This window comes from Podarcis gaigeae, assembly GCF_964106915.1.
Source record: "Podarcis gaigeae genome assembly, chromosome: 16".
Classification (NCBI taxonomy): domain Eukaryota; kingdom Metazoa; phylum Chordata; class Lepidosauria; order Squamata; family Lacertidae; genus Podarcis; species Podarcis gaigeae.
This window is the reverse complement of record NC_139693.1, coordinates 5,046,007-5,072,575: the sequence shown is the minus strand read 5'-3', so window position 1 is coordinate 5,072,575 and position 26,569 is coordinate 5,046,007. Positions and strand designations below refer to the sequence as shown.

The 26,569-nt window shown below is 45.7% G+C and overlaps 2 protein-coding genes across 3 annotated transcripts; one reads left to right on the top strand and one right to left on the bottom strand.

Moving 5' to 3' along the window:
* Positions 1 to 2,458: 2,458 nt before the first annotated feature.
* Positions 2,459 to 26,466, bottom strand: LOC310833351 (uncharacterized protein). Its single transcript, XM_083716040.1, has 6 exons — positions 25,467 to 26,466; positions 9,181 to 9,525; positions 6,825 to 7,136; positions 4,445 to 4,570; positions 3,028 to 3,074; positions 2,459 to 2,616 (listed from the first exon to the last, which is right to left on the bottom strand). The coding sequence occupies exons 1-6, from the start codon at positions 25,501 to 25,503 to the stop codon at positions 2,509 to 2,511; spliced, it is 975 nt and encodes a 324-aa protein (XP_083572166.1). The 5' UTR covers positions 25,504 to 26,466; the 3' UTR covers positions 2,459 to 2,508.
* LOC310833378 (uncharacterized protein) lies at positions 10,736 to 19,010 on the top strand. 2 transcript variants are annotated; one of them, XM_083716089.1, is made up of 7 exons: positions 10,736 to 10,764; positions 12,411 to 12,557; positions 14,804 to 15,115; positions 16,320 to 16,592; positions 17,649 to 17,750; positions 17,894 to 17,943; positions 18,814 to 19,010. In XM_083716089.1, exons 2-7 carry the CDS (start codon positions 12,512 to 12,514, stop codon positions 18,844 to 18,846), a joined length of 816 nt encoding a protein of 271 aa, XP_083572215.1. In that variant the 5' UTR covers positions 10,736 to 10,764; positions 12,411 to 12,511; the 3' UTR covers positions 18,847 to 19,010. The 2 variants fall into 2 exon arrangements, with proteins under 2 accessions (XP_083572215.1, XP_083572216.1); XM_083716090.1 differs by lacking the exon at positions 10,736 to 10,764 and having other exon boundaries at positions 12,152 to 12,557.
* Positions 26,467 to 26,569: the final 103 nt, after the last annotated feature.

Here is a 26,569-nt window from a genome sequence, read left to right as displayed (position 1 = left end):
CATTCAGCTCACTGGTTGTGATCTTGAGAGCCAGACACTCGCTCTCAAGCTAGCCTACCTCACAGGGTTGTTGTGAGGGATATGAAAGGGGAGGGAGCAGAAGAACGATGTACACCACCTTGGACCTCTTGAAGGAAAGAGGGGGGTGTACTGGTAAATTGTTAATGGAGAAATCTGAGGGCTCCCTTGGACAAAAAAACAAGGACACCAGCCAGGAATACCAGAGCAAAACAGCAGCCAGTAGGCTTGGTCTGTTGTGACAGGACTCCCACCTGCCACAAGGTGGAACAAGATGGAAGTCCCAAACAAAAGAGCCCCCAAACTACATCACTAATACATCATGAAAGGGGAGGTCTGGTGGCAGTAATCTGAGCATCCTGGACCCTGCCCCATGCTTCTCCTTGCCCTCCACCAAACACCCATCAAGTGTAACAAAAGAGATGTGTACTTTCCTTGTTTCCCAGCCAAGTTAATCACACCCTTTTGTCTTCTTCTGGGTTTGTTATTTCTGGAATGGCTACCTGTCTGGCACTCAGGTATCAGGAGGCCAGGGATTATCACCAGGCAGAGGGGCTGCTGAGGAGCTGACCTCACAGGTTTATATGGATTTCTGAAGTTTTCCCAGTGAGCCAGTACATAGATACATTTATCAGTGAGTTGTTGCATTTGGTATCGTGCAGCAAAGGCCCTTTGAACAGATAAGAAGAAACTCTGATGAAGTATTTTGTGGGGACAAATCACAAAAGTCACAAAAGCGATTGTGCTGGCTTTGGTAGTGGGCTGCATGTGCATGATATCTGCTGGAAGGGCAACCCCCCCAACCTATACATAAATTCCTCCAACAAAATGTAATCATCATCATCATCAGTGCTATTTTTCTAGAAAAAGAGGTGCCAGAGCTCACCACGAACTTCTCCCTTCTTCTCTTAGAATGGCAATGGTGTCCGCTTGAGAGGTGGCAAAGCTGAGCTCCAGTGAGCTCCGAATGAAGGGGGGGGGGAAAAGCCCTGATGATTAACTACGGCAATAATAATGGCTTCCCAAACACCTTGCATAAAAAAAATGGAAACACACAATAAATTATAATCTGAAGGCAATCCAAACGAATACCAAAAGCATCAAATAACCTCCAGTCTATTAATTTGCAGGCAATGTTGAATGCAGGGGGGAAACCACCACCCTTGTCTTGGTGCCTGGGGATGGCCTAATCGGTCATTTTTGAATTCTGTCCGCTTCTCATTTTTCCAATCAGTTTTAAGCAATTTTATTTTATATCTTGATAGGAGCTGCCCTGTAATAGGTTAACCTATAAACACTGCAAAACTGGCAAAGAAAGAGACTGCTGGGCAATTCGGAAGGTTTATTGTTTTCCATCCACCTGGTTACAGGGCTTGATGTTGAGAGTGGCAGATCTCTTTCTGCCAACCCTCAAAAAATTTCATTGCATTTGTCAGGCTGATGCCAGAATGAGCATCTGTTACAGGTACAGCTGTACCTGTCGAAATCCCCTCTTTTGCTAGTCTGTTACATGCTCACCGGGGACACAGTTGGCGCCGTGGGTTAAACCACAGAGACTAGGACTTGCCGATTAGAAGGTCGGCGGTTCGAATCCCTGCGACGGGCTGAGCTCCCGTTGCTCAGTCCCTGCTCCTGTCAACCTAGCAGTTCAAAAGCACATCAAAGTGCAAGTAGATAAATAGGTACCGCTTCGGCGGGAAGCTAAACGGTGTTTCCGTGAGCTGCTCTGGTTCGCCAGAAGCGGCTTAGTCATGCTGGCCACATGACCCGGAAGCTGTACACCGGCTCCCTTGGCCAATAAAGCAAGATGAGTGCCACAACCCCAGATTCTGTCACGACTGGACCTAATGGTCAGGGGTCCCTTTACCCTTTACCTTTACATGCTCCCGAGTCCTGCTCTGTTTCACCCCAGGCCAGCTAAAGACTACATTTTCTCCTGCAGCCAGGGACACCAACTATTTCCCTTGCAAGGCTCCAGGACAAGGAGAAGGCAGACACTCAGCCATCAGCAATGCACCCCAGTGGGATTTCTGCTTCTGGCTATGCTGCTTAAGGCAGAGGAGCCTTGTAGGGCAGGGAGTTGGCAACCCTAAAATGTGTTCCACCTCGATCGGGAGTGAGCAGTCAGATTCTGAAAGCTGGCGATTCCCCCATCTAAGCAAACCCGACTCTTCTCATCCTTCTCTTGTGTTATTTGTACAATGCAAAACTTGTCTTACCTCCCTCTGACTCAGAACAGTTGAAAGACCTTCACCAGCCTGCCTGCCGCCACATGTACAATTCCCCTATCTGGTGTGAATAAGCCACAAACGCACAGCAGAGTTTTTGTCGCAAGCAACGTAGCCTTTCCCGATTACAGTGGAAAGTAAACACCGACTTCTCAAATCGGAGTCTAGCAACTAACGTTTAGCACAACGGAGGCAACAAATCCATTAAATCATTTTATTTTTTTCAAATCCTCCCAGATCAGAGTCTAGCAACTGGTGCTTCTCAAAGGTCCTTCAAAGTTTTGGATTTCTTCCCTTGCGCTCCTAGTCTTCTCTTCCTCTCATCTTGGGTCTTTGCTTGGAAGTCCAATTGGGCGTAGCAAATCCCATCCTGTTATGAAATTTGGAGGAGAGGGCTGTTAGTTGATTGACGGCTTAAATTCAACACCTTTATATCCCATGTGAGAAGCAGCCAGAGCTCATGGGGACAAAACTCGTGCACATGTTTTTTGCAAGTATATAGTGTATTTCTCTGCATTATGTTCACAGATTCATTCATTTTCAGGCACACCTCCCGCTAATATATTCATTTTTGTGACTCTTGCATGGATGGAGGAGTGCAATGCAAAATTCGCATGAGTGCAAAATTTCAAAGGATTCAAAACAGGTGGATTTGACAGCATGCAAACTGAGCTGATTTTATCAGTTGTGTGCCCAGATTGCACACCTGAGACTGTGTACGCCTCAAAACCCAGAGCATCTCAAAACCTATACATGTATATATATTTAAAAGAGTTCCTACCTCTGTTATCCCTGAAGATGGGGGCTCGGAGATCTTGGTGTGGGAACCTTGAGGAGCAAAAAATGAATAATAAGACACATAGGAAATGCACCAATCCACAAATAAGAGGCCTGCCCACATCCTTCTGCATTCCATATTTGAGCCTGATGGGCAAATCTGTAAATTTCCGCTCTCTAAGTCCCTCATTTTCCCAACATTAAAGTCATTTCTCCACACTTCTGCAGCAATTTGCATTTATTTGCATTTATTAAAATTATATTTAAAAAAAACATGAAGGCTCATCAGCATTTTAGTGCAAATTTTTCCTAATAAACACTTTCGGGGATGCACTTTTTACTAATATACACTTCTTTGAAAACAATCTCCCCTCTCATAATGCATCTCTGTACGTTTTCTTTCACCGATATATGCATTTTTAAAATCAGGTTTGTTGATTTCAATGGGACTACTCTGAGTAGGACTTGGCCCAATGTTTTCTGATGAGGAAAATGGCTGATTTTGTCTAAATTTCTTTTGTTCAGTTTGTATGTCTGCTTGTTTTTAACATTTATGTAAAACCCTTTTTTGCTCATTAAGCAACATGCAAAAATCTTGCTAACTAAAATATAAAATAAATCGGGGGAGCAGAGGCTGCCTTGTCCACTTCAAGCGGAGAAATTCATTTTTGCCCTCTGCATAAGGAGAAACTGACATAGGGGATATGTTTTCAGAGTATCTGAAGAAGTGTGCATGCACACGAAGTTCTGGTGCTGACCTTTAAAGCCCTAAACGGCCTCGGCCCAGTATACCTGAAGGAGCGTCTCCACCCCCATCGTTCTGCACGGACGCTGAGGTCCAGCGCCGAGGGCCTTCTGGCGGTTCCCTCATTGCGAGAAGCAAAGCTACAGGGAACCAGGCAGAGGGCTTTCTCGGTAGTGGCGCCTGCCCTGTGGAACGCCCTTCCAGCAGATGTCAAAGTGATAAACAACTACCTGACATCTTAAGGCAGCCCTGTTCAGGGAAGTTTTTAACGTGTGATATTTTAGTGTATTTTTGGTTTCTATGGAAGCCGCCCAGAGTGGCTGGGGAAACCCAGCCAGATGGGTGGGGTACAAATAATATATTATTATTATTATTATTATTATTATTATTATTATTATATTGAAAACAACTCAGTTGGTCTCTAGGGTGTGACTGTATAATTTTTAAATTCTTTTAGAAGGATTCTTTTAAAGACTTTCTTAGATCCTATAACTTTTTTGAAGACTTGATTCCTTTAAGAGAGTTTTTAGGTTTTGAAGAAGTCTTTTCAACTATCTTTTTAAAGAATTGTTTTAATTTATTTTGACTATGACAGACCAACACGGCTACCTACTTGAATAGGGGATATTGTTCATGTTATTCCCCCTCTGGCCCGGGGTGCGTTCCCTCATATTACCTAGCTTGGAAAGGCCAAATCGGACCCAAAGGAAACTCAGGAAGATGAGCAGTGATGCCAATCCTGCTACGACAGCCAAGGACACTTTGTGGGTTAGGCACTTTGTGTCACCTTCCGTCAACGAAGCTTTAGAAAGAAAAGAGAGAGAGAGAGAGAGAGAGAGAGAGAGAGAGAGAGAGAGAGGGAGAGAGAGAGAGAGAAAAGATTTGCTTACTCAGGAACTGCTGTTTTTGGCAAAAGACTAGAGAAGGACATAAAGAGAGCCTGGCCTGGTCTAGCAGGCCAGTGGCTCGGCGTAGTCCATCGTTCTGTTCCCACAGTGGCCAAATGGCCCTAAGAACCTTGAAATCCAGATAGACTGCCCCTGGACCCGGAGGCTCCATAAGAACCTAAGGATAGTCTCGAAGTTGAATCAGACCCACCTAGTCCAGCCTCCTCTTCTCAAAGGGGCTAACCAGATCCCCGATGGATGTCCAAAGGCAGAACCTGAGAACAACAGCACTTGCCCTACTTGTGATTCCTGGTATCTGGTGTTATTCAGAGGGATTCTGCCTCCGACAGGGGGAGGAGATGCTATAAGAAAACAAAACAGCTCCTTTCCCCTTATGGGGTATTCCAGAGTCCGTATAGAGTCCTTCTAAGGTTCCCTATCAGTAGGAGAAAATAACAGAGGCCAACCAGAGTACAGTGGTACCTCGGGTTAAGTACCTAATTTGTTCTGGAGGTCCATTCTTAACCTGAAACTGTTCTTAACCTGAAGTACCACTTTAGCTAATGGGGCCTCCTGCTGCCGCTGGAGCACGATTTCTGTTCTCATCCTTAAGCAAAGTTCTTAACCCAAGGTAATATTTCTGGGTTAGCGGAGTCTGTAACCTAAAGAGTCTGTAACCTGAAGCGTATGTAACCCGAGGTACCACTGAATATTGAGAAGCAAAGCGGCTAGTAAGCTTGATCTTTGTTCAAGGAACTGTTGCAACAGGGTCCCCACTCACCACATGCAGGAGGGAGGAGAACCCTGAACAACGGTGCACAAGCCCTTATATATACTCTTGAAATTGCCCACCCTGGAGCCCAAGACCACCCCCCTAAAACATCATACATACATCACAGAAGGAGGCGGTCTACAGCAGAAATCCTGTCTGCCAGGATACCTGATAAGGGTCACTGGTTGCCTTACATGGGCAGCCTGGCCATTCTTATGTGGATGGTAAATACTTTAGTTCCTGAATCCAGGTTCACCCAATTCATACACAAATGCGCGCTTAAGACAGGATTTGCAAGCAAAAAGACCATGGGAAGGCTTTCCCCATTTGCCTCCCTTACAGCAGAGGAATATTTGAGGTCACTGGGAGAGTCAAAATGGCTTCAGGGTTGCTCTCCCTTACTATTTAAGACACATGGTTCATCTATTTAGATATGTGTGCATTTATGAATGTTTATTCTGTATTTGAGACCTTAAAATTCTTCTGACAAAGAACACAGGCATTGTGACAAGTCACCACTGACAACATGGCAATTTCAGTCTTTTAAATTCAGTTCACATTTCCACATCAGATTGCAATTATTCCCCCCCCCCTTAAAGCCCACATGAATATTCAGCACCATTTTAGAACAAATCTCTCCTAACGTAACTCAGTCTGTATGTTACTTTTCACTAATACAGGAGCAACCAAACTATTGTCCACGGACCTTCCTTCAGGTGGTTTTTCGCATTTACAGTTTGACACGTGCAATTTGAATCTTTTGGAATTCAGATTGTCATGCAATAAAATGCAACATATGCGAAATAAAAAAGCAACAAAAATACAAGCACAAATGACACAGACTCTAGCCCTGTGTGGGCTAGCCCAGTCAGGAAAAAGCAAGCGTTTTGGGGCATGAATATTCAAGAGCCTTTGAGTAATTAATAATAATATTTTTTTATTTATAACCAGCCCTCCCCAGCCGAAGCCGGGCTCAGGGCAGCTAACAACAATAAAATAAGACAACATTTTAAAATCATTACTTCAAATCAAATTGATGGCAACCATTGGGTAGAGTTCTGTGAAGATTGTCAAAGGAGGGAGTCAGGCTGTGCCATGGCCAAAGGCTTGGCGGAACAGCTCTGTCTTGCAGGCCCTGCGGAAATATGTCAAGTCTAATCTCTTGTGGCAGAGCGTTCCACCAGATCAGAGCCACAGCCGAAAAAGCCCTGGCTCTGGTTGAGCAATTTTTGTAAAACTCTGGGCATCGCTAAAAGCAGAAAAAGGCTGCCAGCGGTATTATCAATGGGGGGGGGGGGGTTGGTTAAAATTCAGGATGGAAACAAGACCTTCCATAAGTGACGTTGGTGAAAAAGGCCAGCTGATATTCTTATGGCAGGAAGAAAAGATTCACTCACCTGCGTTGAATACAGCAGATTTCTTCACGCTGGCGCTGGAAGAATTGAACTTGACATCGCAGGTGATGTTCCCCCCAGTGTTTTGTAATTCCACAGGGAGGTGAAGGACACTGACGAAGGTTAACGACCCACTGCTGTTTTTCACCAAAAGGGTCTGGCCCTCTTGCTGGAGACCTCCCGGGCCGTCCCAGGACACCTGGACGAAGTTGGACACGCCATGGACCACACAGACAAGTTGGTTCTTGAACCGGGAAGCTGGGTCTTGGTTAGAGGGCTGCAAAAGCATCACCCGGGTGCTCAGAGTATAACTGTCTGAAGAGGAAAACAAAGCAAGGGGCACAGTAAGAACTTGCTGTCCAAAGAGAGGACAGCAAGGAGGACCACCTATGGACCACAAAGGCTTCAGAATTTCATCCTGGTGTTGGGCTTTTATGCCAGGAAATGATGGGGGTTTCAAGGGTATTGTGTGCAAGACTTCTCAGAAAAGATGCTTAGTAACTCCAGTTCATGGGACGCGGGTGGCGCTGTGGGTTAAACCACAGAGCCTAGGACTTGCCGATCAGAAGGTTGGCGGTTCGAATCCCCACGACGGAGTGAGCTCCCGTTGCTCGGTCCCTGCTCCTGCCCACCTAGCAGTTCGAAAGCACGTCAAAGTGCAAATACAGTGGTACATCGGGTTAAGTACTTAATTCGTTCTGGAGGTCCGTTCTTAACCTGAAACTGTTCTTAACCTGAAGCACCACTTTAGCTAATGGGGCCTCCTGCTGCTGTTGCTGTGCCACCACAGCACAATTTCTGTTCTCATCCTGAAGCAAATTTCTTAACCTGAAGCACTATTTCTGGGTTAGCGGAGTCTGTAACCTGGCCACATGACCCGGAAGCTGTATGCCGGCTCCCTTGTCCAATAAAGCGCGATGAGCGCCGCAACCCCAGAGTCGGCCACAACTGGACCTAATGGTCAGGGGTCCCTTTACCTTTAACTCCAGATCAATGTGGAATTGATGTGGAATTTCGACAGTGGAATTTGCTGTCAAGGAGTGTGGTGGAGTCTCCTTCTTTGGAGGTCTTTAAGCAGAGGCTTGACAACCATATGTCAGGAGTGCTCTGATGGTGTTTCCTGCTTGGCAGGGGGTTGGACTCGATGGCCCTTGTGGTCTCTTCCAACTCTAGGATTCTATGATTCAATGTCCTTAAAAGACAGATCGCTGTCACCAAAAACACACTTCCCATGCAGTGCTCATTTGGAGACAAGACTCAGGTGTTGGTTCATAAGGAATGCGCATCGGAAACCCCGCAGCTTGGAATGTTTTACAATGCACATGGGCGCATGCCTAGGAACCTCTCAGCCCACAAGGCAACATGGGGAAAGTTTGCTTGAGAGGAAGAACATTTCAAAACTTGCTCTGGAGGGCAACATCAACTTACTGAACTCAATAAGCTATCGATCCACCCAAATGTGGTTGCAGCCTGGCAGGGGTGCCATGCCACCTCCTGAGAACTTATTTGACTCTTATTTGGCCCTTATTTGACTCTGCTTGAATTCAGACCCTGGTGCCTTTAACACACAGCAGCAAAGCTCACTCAGCCCTGATCTCTTACCTCCAACAATCAGTGCAGATGTTGCATTGCTGAAATGCAAGCCACTAGAAGATACTTGGGCACGGTAAGAATAATCTCAGAGGAAGAGGCGTGTTTCAGATTTCTGCCCTGGCACTGCGCTTTTGAAAATTACGAAGATCAACAGAAAGGTCTAGTTCAGCATCAATGGCTATGATCTGCCTCCATGGTCAGTAATGTTTCTGGATGTCATGGACTGGTTTGAGGCAGTGGAATGGGGGGGGCAGCTGGGGAACCCCCAAGGGGGAAAATAGCTCAGAGCTCAGGGCCTGGTGTTGGGACAGCGATGGGTGGCCAGAGGGAGAAGTCTGGGAAGAGGAGCTGATTTACATACAGGCTGCCAGGGGGTAGTATACAGTCATACCTTGGAAGCTGAATGGAATCTGTTCCAGAAATCCATTCGACTTCCAACACATTTGGAAACCAAGGTGTAGCTTCCGATTGGCTGCAGGAAGCTCCTGCAGCTAATCAGAAGACACGGAAGCCCCGTCAGACGTTCAGGTTCCAAAGAACGTTTGAAAACCGGAACACTCACTTCCGGGTTTGCGGCATAATAAAATGCAATTGCACCTTTCTCGTTCTTCCTGACTCCCTCTCTTGGTCGGAAATTGGGCTCTGCCTATCCGGGGAACGAACGAAAGGCTTAGTTATTGCCCCAGTGGCTTTAAAATTAACAAACTAAATCTGCCATTGACATGAGTAGTGCCACTGCAAAGCTCAGTCAGCCCTGATTTCTTACCTCCAACAATCAGTGAAGATGTTGCACTGCTGAAATGCAAGCCACTAGAAGATGCTTGGGCACAGAAATATTGGCCAGAATCAGACCTCTGCACATGAAGGATCTCCAGCACAGCGTTTCGACGGTTAGGATTAACTTTGCAAGCAAATCTGTCTCCTTTTTTTCTAACATCGCAGCTCTTGATTAAAATTGGCATTCCGTGTTCTCTTCTTTTGTACCAGCTGAATGATAATGCATTGTCTTCAATATTTTCTGTAGAAGTGCACAAGATCTGTGCCGTCACCCCAATATCCACGAACAGGAACCGCCGGGTCGGGTGCAGGATCTGTAAGTGGGATGGGAACACTGTGTAGGAGAAAGACCACAAGGTCCGTTTACAGTTTCTCGCTCTGAATTTTCTTGCAAGAAGACGTTGAAGGAGACATCACGCTGTTTGAGAATCCCTACACTGTCCTGCTGGAGGAGACTCTTGAGAGTCCCATGGACTGCAAGAAGATCAAACCTCTCCATTCTGAAGGAAATCAGCCCTGAGTGCTCACTGGAAGGACAGATCCTGAAGCTGAGGCTCCAAGACTTTGGCCACCTCATGAGAAGAGAAGACTCCCTGGAAAAGACCCTGATGTTGGGAAAGATGGAGGGCACAAGGAGAAGGGGACGACAGAGGACGAGATGGTGGGACAGTGTTCTCGAAGCTACCAGCATGAGTTTGACCAAACTGCGGGAGGCAGTGGAAGACAGGAGGGCCTGGCGTGCTCTGGTCCAGGGGGTTACGAAGAGTCGGACACGACTAAACGACTAAACAACAACAACAACACTGTCTTGCAACTGAAGCCCTAGAAATAAGACACATGCTGAAGGAGAAAGTATTTTGCCTGAACTGAGTGTGGAGGAACTCTAAGAGCACATAAATATACAACCCACTGACTTTCTCATGCTTTAAGTGTTAAGAGTCTGGTAGAAGGAGCAGAAGAAAGGTTACCTGTGGAGGCCAGAACGATGTACGCAGCCCACAGCATTGTTGAAAGACGCAGCTGCCAGAAGCTCAAAACCCACATCGGATGTGCAGCAGCTACAGTGAGAAGGTCTAACTTGATGCCAGCTTCTTGCAGAGGACCCACCTCCTTGTGGGCGTGCCATCGAGGGAGCGGACTGGGGCAGAATCAGTCCTGGGCAGCCCCCAAAATGTCCCTCTCAGTACTGGAGACCTCTAAGCACTAGCAAGGCTATGAAAGTTTTAAAATTATTATTTTATGATCTAGATGCACAGATCATAGAACCCCTTTTTTAAAGAACGAATGCAAATAAGGAATGGGAAAGGAAATGTGGAATAGTTCTTGGGAGTATTATAACATGACATTAACCTCATTAGCTTCTCTGTGATACCTGCATTGCCAGGGTTTGGCTAGATGACCACCGGGATCCCAACTCTAGAAATCTACGATTCTGCTATTCATGAGCATGTTTTTCTGTTTCTGTCCCCCCCCCCCCAGCTATCGTATGGAGATAGCCAAAGGGAAATCAAAAGACTCTTGCCAGCATTGTTGACGCAGAAATTAAATCTCGTCACTGAATATTTATCATGAGGTCTGTAACTTTGAAGTGCGCTGCTTTGATTTGTACGTGAAATAAAATGAGGCCAAATTGCAGGTAGGCCTTTGCTTATTTCTGCTTCTGTCTTGGGAATTCTTATAGAATAGAATAGAATAGAATAGAATAGAATAGAATAGAATAGAATAGAATAGAATAGAATAGAATAGAATAGAATTTATTATTTATACCCTGCCCATCTGGCTGGGTTTCCCCAGCCACTCTGGGCGGCTTCCAACAAAATATTAAAATACAGTGGTCTGTACCTTATCGTACTACAAGTTTCAACTTGGATGATAATGAAGATGAAGATGATATTTTCCTCCTGAAGGAGCCTGGTGAGGTGACAATAGGCAGGCGTCTGAAGGAGCAGGTCTTCTGTTCCATCTAAGCCCAGCCCTGACATTAGACGTGATGAGGAATTGACCACCAGGAACTGCTTCTGGCTGCCTTGAAGCACAGTTAGGCATTCCTGGTTACCAATTTGTTCGTTCATTTTTGGCGTGTTGAGGATGAATCAGATGACTTTTGATGGATGTTATGAACTGTCACATGCAATGGTTTAAATCTGTTTTATATTTCATCATATGGGACTCTCAAGAGTCTCCTCCAGCACCATAATTCAAAAGCATCAATTCTTCGGTGATCAGCCTTCTTTATGGTCCAGCTCTCACTTCCATACATCACTACTGGGAAAACCATAGCGTTAACTATACGGACCTTTGTTGGCAAGGTGATGTCTCTGCTTTTTAAGATGCTGTCTAGGTTTGTCATCGCCTTTCTCCCAAGAAGCAGGTGTCTTTTCATTTCGTGGCTGCTGTCACCATCTGCAATGATCATGGAGCCCAAGAAAGTAAAATCTCTCACTGCCTCCATTTCCTCCCCTTCTATTTGACTAACCGACAAAACAACAACAACAAAAATGTATTTTTCCTCTCAGAAAATTTGGCTTGTTTACCCCTTCATTTATCACATGTTGGTGTATGTTTGTGTAGGTAAACCACGTTGGGAGATTTATGCTTTAAATATGCCTTTGCAGATCAAAATCATTACCGTATTTTTCGCCCTATAAGACGCACCAGACCATAAGATGCACCTAGTTTTTGGAGGAGGAAAACAAGGAAAAAAATATTCTTAATCCCAAAAGCCATAACAGCAAGAGGGATCACTGTGCAGTGAAAGCAGTGATCCCTCTTCCTGTTCTGGCTTCTGGGATAGCTGCGCAGCCTGCATTCGCTCCATAAGACGCACACACATTTCCCCTTACTTTTTAGGAGGGAAAAAGTGGGTCTTATAGAACAAAAAATACAGTAAATGGTATTCCAATGCTTTGTGGAAAATGGTGACCTCCCTCCCAATTTCCTTCCCTAAAATTTATGCATCACTTGAACCATTATGTGGTACTCTATCCTGAGCTCATCTTCCTGCATGCTGAAAGCATATTTGCTGCATTTCTCTCAATCCCCCAGAAGTTGCAGGTGAAATAAGCTCTCCTCTTTTCCCCCAAAACCTCCCTGCTTCTGTGGCTTCAAAGCAAAGGTGCTGAAGTCTGCCCCTGTGAGTCTTGTGTGGGGGACCCCGTGCAAGTCAGAGGCGGCTTTCGTTTCCCAACCTTTGACTTTCTAACCCACGGAAATTGGCAGGAAATTGAGAGACGTACATCAAACGCAGCACTAGGCTGGAGGAGAGAGCCATTGAACCAGCAGGCCTGCTTTCAGGTTGCGCACCTGAAGAAGACCAGAAAATGTCTCTCTCACACTTCCTTGGGCTCCTTCTATTTTATCTGCTGAGTACGTATCTTCCTTATCTGTAATATGTTTCTTATTAAGAATAACATGAAACAATGCAAACAACAAATAGTGGAGAAATTCAAAAATTGTACAATAGAACCTTAGAGACCAACTCAGTTTGTTCTTGGTATAAGCTTTCGTGTGCAGGCACACTTCTTCAGAAACATGCACACGAAAGCTTATGCCCAGAACAAACTTAGCTGGTCTCTAAGGTGCTATTGGACAAGTTTTTAATTTCTTCGTTTATTTCGACAGCGTCAGACCAACACGGCTACCTAGCTGAGCAAATAATGGGTATTGCTCATCAGCTACAAAGCAAAATGCAGTCAGGATGTCTGCAAGGGAGAAAACAATTGCCTCATGTTAAGTCAAATAATTACGCCTAAAAGATATCTGAGTTGAGGGTTTCTTTGTCTAGGTTCCTCCAGGTGACAGTTCATGAAACAACTAAATGTAAACCAATCAGCATTGAATGCATCTTTTTTGTTCCTCCATTCGTCACTCTGCAGTAAGCATCTTTGAAAGCTAAAAGAGTTGATCTCAGCAGATTGTATCCTTATACTGGTTTTGGTTTTGGGGCTGAGAACCCTAAACACACTTGCTTGGCAGAATGCCCCACTGAACACAGTGAGCTTTATTTCTGGGTATCCACCATCAGTCTTACTCAGAGTAGGCCCGTTCAGAACACTGGATGCAGCCAATTTAGGTCCATCAAATTCAGTGAACATGGAAATTACAACCCTTAGATATTATTGTAAATATCTCGCCTGGTTGCCGTTGCTGACGTTGGATCCTTTTGGTCTGAGATTTTGCAGTTGAAGCAAGAAAAGCTGGCTGATGAATAGTGTCTAAAATGCCGTGTTCGAAGGCACTCATTTTTAGAACTCTGTTCTGAGGAAATTCAGCTAGACTTTAGGCAACTAATATACATGTACGTGTACTTGTGAGGGGAATATGAATTACTGCTTTTGTTTGGTAAAGCTATACGGTGAAAACGTTTTGTAAGCTTCGGTGGCAAAACCTTAAACCTCCCCCACACACACACCTCAGAGCAGCCCCACAGAGGTGGGTCTTTCATCATTCTATCTCGCATGAGGTTGGAGCAAAAAGGTCTCCAGTAAAAATTAAGTTAAAACGAATGAAAATAAAATAAAACAGCACTGGCTGCTCTCTTTCTCGTTTTCTTCATTCACACAGGTGCAAGAAAATGCACCCAGTGCAATGGGACGAAAACGTAGGAGGTCTTTTAAAAAATAAAGAGTATAAGTCTGTCTTGTAAAATGCCACTGCATTTATAGCTTAATTTTTTATAGCTTATTCAAATCAGAATATTTATGTTCTTACATTCCCATTTTTGAAGCAAAAAAAGAAAAGTGTGCTACAAACATTCCACCTTAGCTAGGGCATTAAGTAAAGCTTAATGTTTAAATAAATGTTTAAATAAAGCTTTGTTTAGATGCCTCAAGTAATGGTTATAGAATAAGCACGCCTGCCGTTAAAATGCATGAAACTGACCGTCGCCAAAGACCCACGGTCCAAAATTTGTGGTGTAAATTAATAATATCTTTTTAAAAAATATATAATTTTTTATTAGTTTTTTTAAAACATATCATTTTCAACAGTAATAAAACATACTTTTACATCTTATTCAAATTTCTGACTTCCATCAATCCTGTCTGAAAATTTTCCAATCTAATCTCTCAGTATGCATTTCTTATCTTCCCTATTACATTTCAAACTCATAACCAACATCTCTATCTTTTTCTACTTTGTAACACTTTGTATATTTCTCCTTACAAAACTTCTTGTAGTCCTACTAGCGTAATTTGTTGATTACAGTTGCTCTTCAAATAATACATATACTTGTTCCAATTTTCTGTAAATCTCTGGTCCCGCAGGTTTCGAATCCTTCCTGTCATTTTGTCCAATTCTGCATACTCCATTAATTTCGTCTGCCATTCTTCTTTCGTCCCAATTTCTTCTTGTTTCCATTTCTGGGCTAACAATACTCTTGCCGCAGTTGTTGCATATAAAAACAATTTAACATCTTGCCTATTAATGTCCTGACCTATAATACGAAGTAAAAATGCTTCTGTTTTTTTTAAGAATGTATATTTCAATTAATAATATCAATGCTGGTTCCAAGAAGGACTGTGGATAAATTCACAGTCTGACATGTCTGAATCTTTCCCCTTCACTCATTTTACTACCAGCTCACCACACGTTCCTTTGCTTCCATTTTATAGCTGCTCAGGCAGAGGGAAATTCTGAAATGACGCAGGATCTGGCCCTGATCTGGGCATCTCCGGGAGACATGGCTCACATCCGCTGCCCCGTTGTAAATGAAACTTTCTTGTTGATGGTGTCCTGGTACAAGGAGGACGAAGGCAAAAATCTGCGCAGGATTTACGAGAGTTCTCCATACGCAAAACAGGTACAGGGCAGGTACTCAAGCCAAGGGCACAGTCTGAGGATCAGCGATGTGCAAAGGAACGACTCTGGGGTTTATTACTGTGCCACAAGCAGGCTCATGAGAGGGACTAGGCTGGTCATCTCAGGTGAGTGCCTTTGAAGATTTTGGGGGGAAATATCAGCATTTATTGAAAGTATGTTCTGCCTAGGGATCACCTGCAAGCAGAAGGCCTCAGGTTTCATCCCTGAAGGCACCTCCAGCAAACTTTGGAAAATTGGGTCCTCCCTTAAAGAGCATTGCAGTGAGACCTGGAAAACCGACACCCTGTGTTGTGGGTGGGTACAATTGGTCAGCCGCAACACCCGATTGGTAGGTCCCTCAAAGCTGGGTGCAATCTGGCCAGTGGGACGCAGTCCAAACAGTTCAAGGGACCTATTTATGCCCATGCACGTGACCCAGAGCTTCCTTGTTCGGCGCATGCATTTTTTTTCAGAACACCCGCCCACCTCTCCCTACTTTTAGGGCTTTGCGCTTGACCTTGCTATGCCATCGTGTGTCATCTGTCGTTGGGACAGGGGCACGGCAGGAATTTCCCCCACTTGGCTGATTGGCTGTTGCCATTTGGGTTTCGCCTGCCGCGTAGCAAATCGTCACACCGTGGGGTGGAGCAAATAGTATTTCCTGTTCCTCTCGCCCTAACTTCCTGTCTCTCTTTTCATCCAGCCAAGTGCCTGTGTTATGTACTGAGTTGCATAGGATCCAAAAGGCAGCAGTCTGATTGGTCCTAGAACAATAGGATTCAGAATGCAGCAGTCTGATTGGTCCTAGAACAATAGGGTCCAGAATGCAGCAGTCTGATTGGTCCTAGAACAATAGCGTCCAGAATGCAGCAGTCTGATTGGTCCTAGAACAATAGGGTCCAGAATGCAGCAGTCTGATTGGTCCTAGAACAATAGGGTCCAGAATGCAGCAGTCTGATTGGTCCTAGAACAATAGCGTCCAGAATGCAGCAGTCTGATTGGTCCTAGAACAATAGGGTCCAGAATGCAGCAGTCTGATTGGTCCACAGGAGCCACCCAATCCAGCTCCAGGTGGAAGTGAATCTGCAACCAGATTGGCCTACAGGTGAATCCCGGAATTAGCCAATCACGTGGGGCCCATTGTGTAAATAATATATATAAAGCAGACATTCTGGGGGAACTTCCATTCCTCCTCACCACTATGAGCTGAATAAAGAGCATGAAATCCACACTCGACTCTGAGTATATTTCAGCCTGGAATGCCTGAAATCTCTGGCCACTCAGAGATTGGAGCGGCACGTAAGACTATTTTTCTCAACGTTCTTTCAGGTGTTTTGAGGCGGAGTCTTTTTGTCGCCATGCCATCCTCCTCAGAGCAGGCTCAGTTGAACCACGCCCCCCCCCTTCCCTGTGTCTTCTTTGATGCTGACCCCAAGGGGGATTTCAACGCCTGGAATACGAGTGGGGAAACATCTCAGGACCAGAATTACATTACCATGGCAAACGGAAATGGAGACTTCAGTATCTGGAGTGTGAAGCTGATTCCTCCAACACAGGTGCCTGATACCTGTTCAGAGAAGACAAATGTTGGTTCTCCAGCAGGTATAAACACAGTGTCAACCAGCCCAAGTAGATTTGCACTGAATAAGCTCTTCAATGGGGCATGAGAGAGTGTCAGGCGAAAGCAAAGAGGGGGAGAAGCAGGGGACAGATATGACCCCGACTTTTGTACGGGAATCTACATCCCAACCGGCAGAGGTTTCTCTTTCATCCAGGTGTGAGAAACCTTTGCTTCTCCAGATGTTGCTGAGCTCTCATCACCCCCAGAAAGCGTGTGAAGGGCCAGGGAGATTGGGGGTTCTGGTTGAGAAGCATTTGGAGGGCCAAAGATTCCCCGTCCTTGACACAGATGCACGCTCACCCCTCTCCATCCTCGATCCAGGCAAGCAGGAGGAGGCAATGCCACTGGTCCCATATCCATTCCAGCTGCTGTAGATGTGTCTATCCATCAGGAGTGGGCCAGCAATAAATCACACAGCATTAAGTGAAGTTAACTCTTTGGTAGAAGTGGGCCAGCAATAAATCACACGGCGTTCAGTGAAGTTAACTCTTTAGTAGAAGTGGGCCAGCAATAAATCACACGGCATTCAGTGAAGTTAACTCTTTAGTAGAAGTGGGCCAGCAATAAATCACACGGCGTTCAGTGAAGTTAACTCTTTAGTAGAAGAGACAAGGTCTCCTCAGGAGCGCCAGACCTTGTGAGCACAGCAACGCTTCTCTGCAGGTCTTGCCCCTATGAGGCAGTTGCCGAGGCTGAAGGTTCCTGCCTTCCCACGGCTGCCTAAGCTTCCTCCTCCTCCAAGTCCTCCTCAAGCAATCTGAGACTATGCCGGTGTGCCTGCCTTTGCTCTTCCCGCTTCATACCTCTCCTGGTCCTTGGAGACCAGCGGGGAGGGGAGCTTGTTGCAGCAGGAAGGGCAGATTTCTTCACCAGCCTGCCTCATCTCTGCCTCTTGGCCTCCCACATTCTGATTCTGGACTGCTGTCTGCCACAGCTTCTGAAACCTCCTCCTCCCAGTCTTCTCCCTCTTCTCCCTTTGACCACCCAATGGCCAGTCTAGTTGCTGACCCCCGTTTCCCTCTCCTTCTCATTGACAGAGAACTGCATCTCCATACTATATTTTGGGGTACCCTGCGTTGTCGCCGTCGTCCTCCTGATCCCGCTCTCGGCCCTATTCTTCAGAAAACTTCTTCACACAGGTAATCCTTTTGTGAGGTAAACTGTGGTCGTTATTCAAGGGGCCATGAAGTGCGTGAGACACACTGGGAGCTAGGAGGAAATCCCACGGAACTTGCTTCTGAGTAGACCAATGAAATGTCCCTTCTTTTTTCCTTCCTCACAGGGAATGCAGAGAAACCAGGAAATCAAATACCCATGAGGGGGATCCCACAGGTAAACTCTGGCTTTGCGTACTGAAATTTCAGAAAGATGTGTGTTCCTGTATTTTGCAGGAGGGTTTGGAAGGAACCAGTCCTAATTTTGGACAACCCAGGAGGCAGATAGGCAAACACACAGAGAGGCCATACTGGTAGTGGCAATTTTAGCAATTTCTGGAAAAAATAGCTCTAAAACCTCTTTTTTATTATTTTGCAAAAAGAAAAAAGAAAAAGTGAACAATTCTGTCCAGATTTCTGAAATATGGCAACCCTAGGTAGTACAGAAGTGTGGGTTGCAATTGAATGAGGATTTTTGGATGTGAAAAGGCTTGTGGATGATCGCCTATGGTGAGGGGAAATGGTATCCAGGTGACCAGGCCTTGAAGCTTTCCTGAACTGAAAGAGTTTAAATGTGGTTTGCAAGCTGACCAGGAAATGTTTATTGATGATGGGTAGTGATTAAAGGGAGTGGTGGTTCAGACTACTGAGAGTAGAATTCTCTTGGATACAAATTATTATTAATTAACATAATCATCATTATTATTAGGCCTTTGATATTCAACAAATGCCAAAGTGGGGAACGGGACAGGTGGGCTGGCAAAAATGCTTATAGTCCTCCAGTGACCATAAACACTTTTACTAGGCTCTAATACTCTGCTTTGAATATATCCTTCTACTTTCTGGTAGAAACGACCCAAGGTAACTAAAAGGTTTTTCGTTTTGTTTTTTCCCCAAAAATCACAATTTTTTCCCAAAACCCATTCATGCAAAAGAGAGAAACATTCTAGTAAAAACAAGAAAAGTTCGTTTGATTTTACAGATGTGGGAAATCAACTTTTACAACGTGTGAGCAGCCTATAACTGCTTTGCTTCCTTCCCCTTCCAGACAGAGTACGCAGAGCTACGTTGCAGCAAATGAAATCCAGATCAAACTGGAGCGATGAAGAAAGAAAAGCAAAACTGAGACTTTCGTAGAGTTGCAGTGTTGCAATCCCAAAGGGCCGCCTAGTCCAACCCAACTTTGATATCTTTCAACTTGCTGAACATAGATGCTTGTATTAAATATTTTGCCCCTTCTCTGGCGATCACTCATAGCTGAGTAAGATTGCCTTCCATAAACACGGTTTTAACAATGAGTCCGTAAGTTACTGTGGAAGCCGATTCTGGATCCACATGTCCTTCCACAGTGGGGACATTGGTTTCCGGGCGGGAGTTGATCATGGTGTGGATTTGCCAAGCGTGCCTTCCTCTTAGCACGTTTCTCCCTTGCATCCTGAGTTTGAGTGTCTTCAAAGCCCATGACCCCTTTGGTAAAGGCTATTCTCCAAGAGGAGCAATCGCAAGCCCGTGTTTCCCATTTGTCAGTGTTTATCTTACTTTTTTTTTTAGATTTGCCTTGAGAGAGTCTTTAAACCTCTTTTGTTGACCACCAGCATTGCACTTTCCATTTTTAAGTTCGCAGTAGAGTAGTTGCTTTGGAAGATGACAATCAGGCACCCGCACAACACGACCAGTCCAACGAAGTTGATGTTGAAGAACCATTGCTTCAACACTGGCGACCTTTGCTTCTTCCAGTACACTGGTATTAGTTCGCCTATGTTCCCAAGTGATGTGTAAAAATTTTTGGAGACCCCGTTGATGGAATATTTTGAGGAGTTGGAGATGGTGTTTATAAGTAGTCCATGTTTCACAAGCGTACAGTAAGGTTAGTAGTACAATATTAGCTATATTGCTTATGTGCAGACCCTCATTTTTAAGCATCTCAAAATGGCCCAAGTTCCTTCTCTGTGTGTGTAGAGCTCCCTTTTCCCTAGAGCAAGACGGAAATCCTGGCTCTGTCAGGGAGGCTGTGACTCAGTGGAATAGCAACTGCCTTTGCATGAGGTTTATCCCCAGAAACCTCCATTTAGCGTTGTGCACAAGATAAATCATATGGGGATTTCCAGCGAGAAAAAATGGCGGGTGCCACGGCAGCAAGGAGCAAGCAGCTCCTGATGCCAGCCAGAGCCAACTGCGCTACCAGGCTGGCTCCAGGCTGCTGACTGCTGCTGCCGCCGCCACTATGAAAAGTGAACCAGGGACGTCCGGCGGTACAGGTCAAAGGGGGAAGGGGGCAGGAGATCAGGGAAGGCTCATGAGTTGCGGGCAGGTGGCACGCCATTGCCCAGGAGGGGCGCAAGGTGCGCGGTTTCTCTTCCAGGCAAGGTGTAAAGCCCTTCTTTCGCACCCTGTGAAATATAAATGTGCAGAGTTTTTTAAAAACTGGGCAACGGTGCACAGTGCGCCTATGACTCCCAAGCCTTCCCCGATCTCCTGCCCCCTTTGTTTTGACTGATCAGGGGGGCTCAGGAGTTGTGGGCAGGTGGCCATTGCTCAGGTTTTTTAAAAACTCCGCGCATTTATGTTTCACAGGGTGCGAAAGAAGGGCTTTGCACCTTTATACCATATGCATGTGTGCTTGGGCCCAGGGTCTTTTGCCTCAGCATCCCCATCACTGACTCCCTGTTGCTACTCAGCTTCCAAAAATAAAAAAGTGTCCCTGGATTCATTGGAAAAAATCTGGTAACCCTGGTTTAAGGCAGCTTTTTGTGAGCCTAAGCCAGGGAAGACTTTAGCAGCACAGACAGCGACTCCACACCCTTTCCTGTGAGCAGAAAAGCCCCAAGTGCAGCAAGACTGGCTCAGCCCCAAAGACCCTGACCGTAACAAATGTGGTCAAACAGCCTCGGGGCCCCTTCACCCTCTGACGTGCGTTAAGGCAATTATTGTGGCTTCTTCTGATACCCGCTGTGCAAGTGATATCATCTCTTGTTTGCTCATCTTGGTCACAGGCTGCTGAGAGGTAGAAAACGGTTGTCAGTTTGCTTTTGCCTCCTTCTGGTCCTCTCTGCCTGGGAACTACTCTGCCCTGACGATTTTGGCCTAAACTTCTGGGGGGAGGATTCGAACTCGGGTCTCTGTTTCCGCCAGACGTTTGAATGCCAAAATCCGAGCGATAAATGAGTGGGGCAAGGTTTAAAGGCGCAGCGGGAGAATTGCACGGCGAAGCGCAAATTGGGATGTTGATAGAATCCTAGAGCCGTAGGGTTTGAAAAGGACCCCTCCAAAGTAGGAAACACAGCAAAATCATCCCTGACAGGCACACCACCTTGGGCTCGTTGAAGGAAAAGGTGGGATAAAAAATATAATAAAGTAAAAACAATGAATGATAAAATTCTTTATTTTATTGTGAAAACGCGGTTTTCCTGAGGAACTTAAATGCAAAGAGCAAATACTCAGTTCCTGAATCCAGGTCACAGGCTCACCCTATTCATACACCAATGCACCCTTTAAGACAGGATTTGTGAGCAAAGAGACAATGGGGAGGTTTTCCCATTTCCTTCATCAACTGCAGAGAAGAGTCAAAATGGCTTCAGGGTTGCTCTCCTGTACTATTTCAGACACGTGGTTTATATATTTACATATGTGTTTGCCTTGTACATTTATAAATGTTTATATCCAGCATTGCACCTTGCAGCCTGGGCAATCGAGATACAGACAACGTGTAAATATATTCAGTTATACAGCGGTCTAACTTCTGCCCACCTCCTAAGATATTATAAAAACCCTCCTAATAATTCTGTGGATTTCCTTCCGCATAAAGCGACATGTTGTCCTCCTTTAAGTTTTTCCTCGGACGTGATTCCTGATGCCGTTTAGGAGTCGGAAGGGTAGAATCGAATCCAAAGGAAGTTTAGGGGAAGCAGCAGTAACGTCAATGTATCCAGGACCAATGTATGTCTGAAGTGGCACTGAGGAATCTCTGCATCTGCAGGGGAAATTTTACAAAGATAAGAAACATCAGATCAGTTGCATGCTGAGGTCCCCCAAAACACCCCTACCCCAATAACTCACACATCACTCATAATTTTTGTTTAAGGTTTTTGGCATAATTTTGGCCACAACTTTATTGAACATACAAATTGTGAGTGGTTGCTTAGGCATTGGTTATGACTATCTGCCCCCCCCCCCCCACCTTGGGGGACAGCACTGACTCCCAGATTCCAGCGAAAGCCAGTGTGGAGGAACAAGATCAGGGATAACTGGAGCTGTGGCACAGACCCTCAGCTTCTCCCCGCATGCTCCCAGGGGCTTACGCGGCCCAAACCCAATTCCAGGGGTTTGGACGAAAGAATGGTAAGTCCCTGAATTCCTTTAACGGAATTCCCGTGCAGCAGCAGCATTGGAGGGGCAGGCACAGCCAATCCATACTCCTCCACCAACCAATTTAAACCAATGCCTAACCGCCAACCTTACAGGTTGTGACGATTTGCTACGCAGTAGGCAAAAACCAAATGGCACACACTAATCAGCCAAATGGAAAAATTCCTACCAGGCCCCCGCACCAAGGTGGACGACCCCATGACAGGCATAGCAAGGTCAAAGCACAAGCCCAAAACAAGGGAGGGAGGGCAGGTGATCCGGTGCCCACAGCAAAAGAGAAAGCAGATTGATGTGAGCATTGCTTAAATAACCTCTGTTCCCACCTCCAAATTGGCAACATCAATTTCACCTCAGCAACACCCATCCACCAATCCAAGCCGGGCCCCTTCAACCTATCCTGCCTGGCAACTACGGGGTGTCTTGCCTGGCCCCATCCGCAACACGCACTCTCCTTTAATTGAGAACGCGCTTGCTCTAAGGACTTCCTTCCCTGGACAGAGAAGTCTTAACAGTTTCTCAAGCTCCTTGTTTATACCACCAGCCTCAGAGACAGTGACTGATACTCAAACATTTTTCTGCAGCCCTGGCACCGGTGGTGTTTGACACAGCTGTGGCACGATGCTGTTCTCTATATTTATTTATATTGTACTAATAGGGGCTGCACCCTTGTCCGCCCTGCTTGCCAGTCCCCCACCATTCCAACTCCCTACAGCTTCCCCTTCTCGCCCCATTCTGCCACTAAACTGGTAGCTCAGCTGGCTAGAGCACAGTGCTGATAATGCCAAGGTTTCGGGTTCAATCCCTGTATGGGACAGCAGAATATTCCTGCATTGCAGAGGGTTGGGATAGATGATCCACAGGGTCCCTTCCAACTCTACCATAGTAATAATAATAATAATAATAATAATAATAATAATAATAATAAAATATTTATATCCCGCCCTCCCCAGCCGAAGCCGGGCTCAGAGCGGCTAACAACAATAAGAGTAACACAGCATTCTAAAATCAATTCATTCTAAAATCAATTCAGAATCAAATTACCGTAATGGCAACCATTGGGCTGGAGTTCTATGAGGATTACAGAAGGAGAGAGGGGGTCATATTGTGCCTTGGCCAAAGGCCTGGTGGAACAGCTCTGTCTTGCAGGCCCTGCGGAAAGATGTCAAGTCCCGCAGGGACCTGGTCTCTTGGGACAGAGCGTTCCACCAGATCAGGGCCAAGTCTATGAAATCACGTTTTCCCCTTCAGATGTCTCTTTCTCCCACTCCTTAGCTGAATTAGATGGACCAAGGGTCTGATTCGGAACAAGGCAAGATCCTCTGTTCCTATGTCTTATGGTAGCAAAGTCAGTGGCTTTCAGAATCACTCACATGCGTTGAACACGAAACTCTTCTTCACAATGGTTCTGGATGAGAACATGACATCGCAGGTGATGGTTTTCCCAATGTATTATGATTCAATGGGGAGGCGAAGGACACTGAGGAATGTTAACAACCCACTGCTGTTTTTCGCCAAAAAGGTCTGGTCCTCTTGCTGGAGACCTCCCGGGACGTCCCAGGACACTTGGACTAAGTTGGACACGCCATGGACCACACAGACAAGTTGGTTCTTGAACCGGGAATCTGGGTCTTGGTTAGAGGGCTGCAAAAGCATCACCCGGGTGCTTGGAGTATAACTGTCTGGTGAAGAAAACAAAACAAGGGGCACGATAAGAACAATCTCGGAGGAAGAGGCGGAGTTCAGATTTCTGCCCTTTTGAAAGTTACGAAAATTATGAAGATCAACGCTTTTGAAAATTACGAAGATCAACGGAAAGGTCTAGTTCAGCATCAATGGCTATGATCTGCCTCCATGGTCAGTAATGTTTCTGGATGTCATGGACTAGTTTGAGGCAGTGGAATGGGGGGGGCAGCTGGGGAACCCCCAAGGGGGGAAATAGCTCAGAGCTCAGGGACTGGTGGTGGGACAGCGATGGGTGGCCAGAGGGAGAAGTCTGGGAAGAGGAGCTGATTTACATACAGCCTGCCAGGGGGTAGTATACAGTCATACCTTGGAAGCTGAATGGAATCTGTTCCAGAAGTCCATTCGACTTCCAACACGTTTGGAAACCAAGGTGTAGCTTCCGATTGGCTGCAAGAAGCTCCTGCAGCTAATCAGAAGACACGGAAGCCCCGTCAGACGTTCAGGTTCCAAAGAACGTTTGAAAACCGGAACACTCACTTCCGGGTTTGCGGCATAATAAAATGCAATTGCACCTTTCTCGTTCTTCCTGACTCCCTCTCTTGGTCGGAAATTGGGCTCTGCCTATCCGGGGAACGAACGAAAGGCTTAGTTATTGCCCCAGTGGCTTTAAAATTAACAAACTAAATCTGCCATTGACATGAGTAGTGCTACTGCAAAGCTCAGTCAGCCCTGATTTCTTACCTCCAACAATCAGTGAAGATGTTGCACTGCTGAAATGCAAGCCACTAGAAGATGCTTGGGCACAGAAATATTGGCCAGAATCAGACCTCTGCAAATGAAGGATCTCCAGTACGGCATTTCGACGGTTAGGATTAACTTTGCAAGCAAATCTGTCTCCTTTTTTTCTAACATCACAGCTCTTGATTAAAATTGGCATTCCGTGTTCTCTTCTTTTGTACCAGCTGAATGATAATGCATTGTCTTCAATATTTTCTGTAGAAGTGCACAAGATCTGTGCCGTCTCCCCAATATCCGCAAAAAGGAACCGCCGGGTCGGGTGCAGGATCTGCAAGTGTGCTGGAAACACTGTGGAGGAGACAGATCACAAGGACCATTAACAGTTGCTGTTTCTCACTGGCTTTTCCTGCAAGAAGACATTGAAGGAGACATCACGCTGTTTGAGAATCCCTACACTGTCCTGCAACTGAAGTCCTGGAACAAGACACTTGCTCAAGGAGAAGGTGGAAAATATTTTACCTAAACTGCAGAAAGTTTCAGAGCTCATAAATATTCAACCCACCAAGTTTCTCAGGTGCTCAGACCGCTTCCAGAATCTCCTTGATTTGTGGGTGGGATTCAGTCCCATCCTGGTAAAATCTAGGTTACAATTAGAGCAGATTTTGCATTACTGCACAACGACACCGCCAGCCCCCCTCAAAGACCCATAAAACATATTACAGTATGGAAAGTGATGAGAAGCGTATTGCCTGGAGTGGTATTGGAGACAAATCAGAACTGAAACATAAAAAGTAGCCAACGTAGTCTAAGATCCCTTTTGTGCAAACAAATCGGGATGAATGCTCAACAAACAGGGTTCGTCTGGAAGCATCCCAAGACTTAAGAGTCAGATAAAAGCATCAGAAGAAATTTTACCTGCGGAGAATAAAAAGAGGTACGCGGTCAGCGGCATTGCAGCAGCCGGAAGCCCAAAGCCCACATCGAATGTGCAGCAGCTTTAGTGGGAAAAAATCTAATGTGGCGCTGGCTTCTTGCAAAGAAACCACTTCCATGTGGGCGTTGAAATATCTTAATGGGCAGCACAGAGAAAAGTCAATGGTAGGGGCTGTCTCACTAATTCACCTTTGAATCCTTTGCTGGTCAACAGATCACTGGCCTTATTCCAGAACAGTTTTAGGTTTTCCAAATCTCTTGCTTCTCTGCTCCTTTCCAGATATTTGTGTAAGCATGTGTGTGTTCTGCTTCAGGTTTATTCAGCAGTCACGTCAAATCACCCTGCTGGTTTCAGAATTTGGGTGCCTAGTCTGGAGGCAAGATTGCCTGTCAGCTGTTTGGGGACACCAGTTTGTTAGCGACTGATTGTCATATTTTCACAATGAGTTGGCAAGGGATCTGGTTTCCCACCTACTGATTCCTGGGCAAATTCACATCCTGTATGGCATTCACTGTGTCTCTGAGTCCCAGAACTTGCAAAGTTCCTGGTGGAGTATAGGGTCAGGTTCAAGGTGCTGGTCTTGACCTTTAAAGCCCTTTGTGGCTTAGAGCCCTCGTATTTTCGGGACCGCCTCTCCTGGTCTGCCCCGCAGAGGACCTTAAGGTCCATGAATAACCATAGCTTAGAGGTCCCGGGCCCTAAGGAAGTCAGACTATCCTCCACCAGGACCAGGGCCTTTTCAGTGATGGCCCCGACCTGGTGGAATGCTCTGTCCTGTGATTCTAGGGCCCTGCAGGATTTAACCTTCTGTCAGTTAAATCAGAGCTATTTCGCCTGGCCTTTAATTTGAATTCAGCCTGATCTTTTATTTCCCTTCTCTTCCCTCCCCCTCCCCTTTTATGAAGATCACCCGCTCTGAGACCCCACAGCTAATTCTCCCCTGCCTCCTCGCTGGCCCAAGTAGGACCAATTCAGCCAGCCAGCCCTGGGGATTATCTAATTGAATTTTGAATTTTATTGTTATGTTTTTATATCGTATTTTATACTGCTTTTATAATTAAGTGTTTTAAATTTGTTGTTAGCC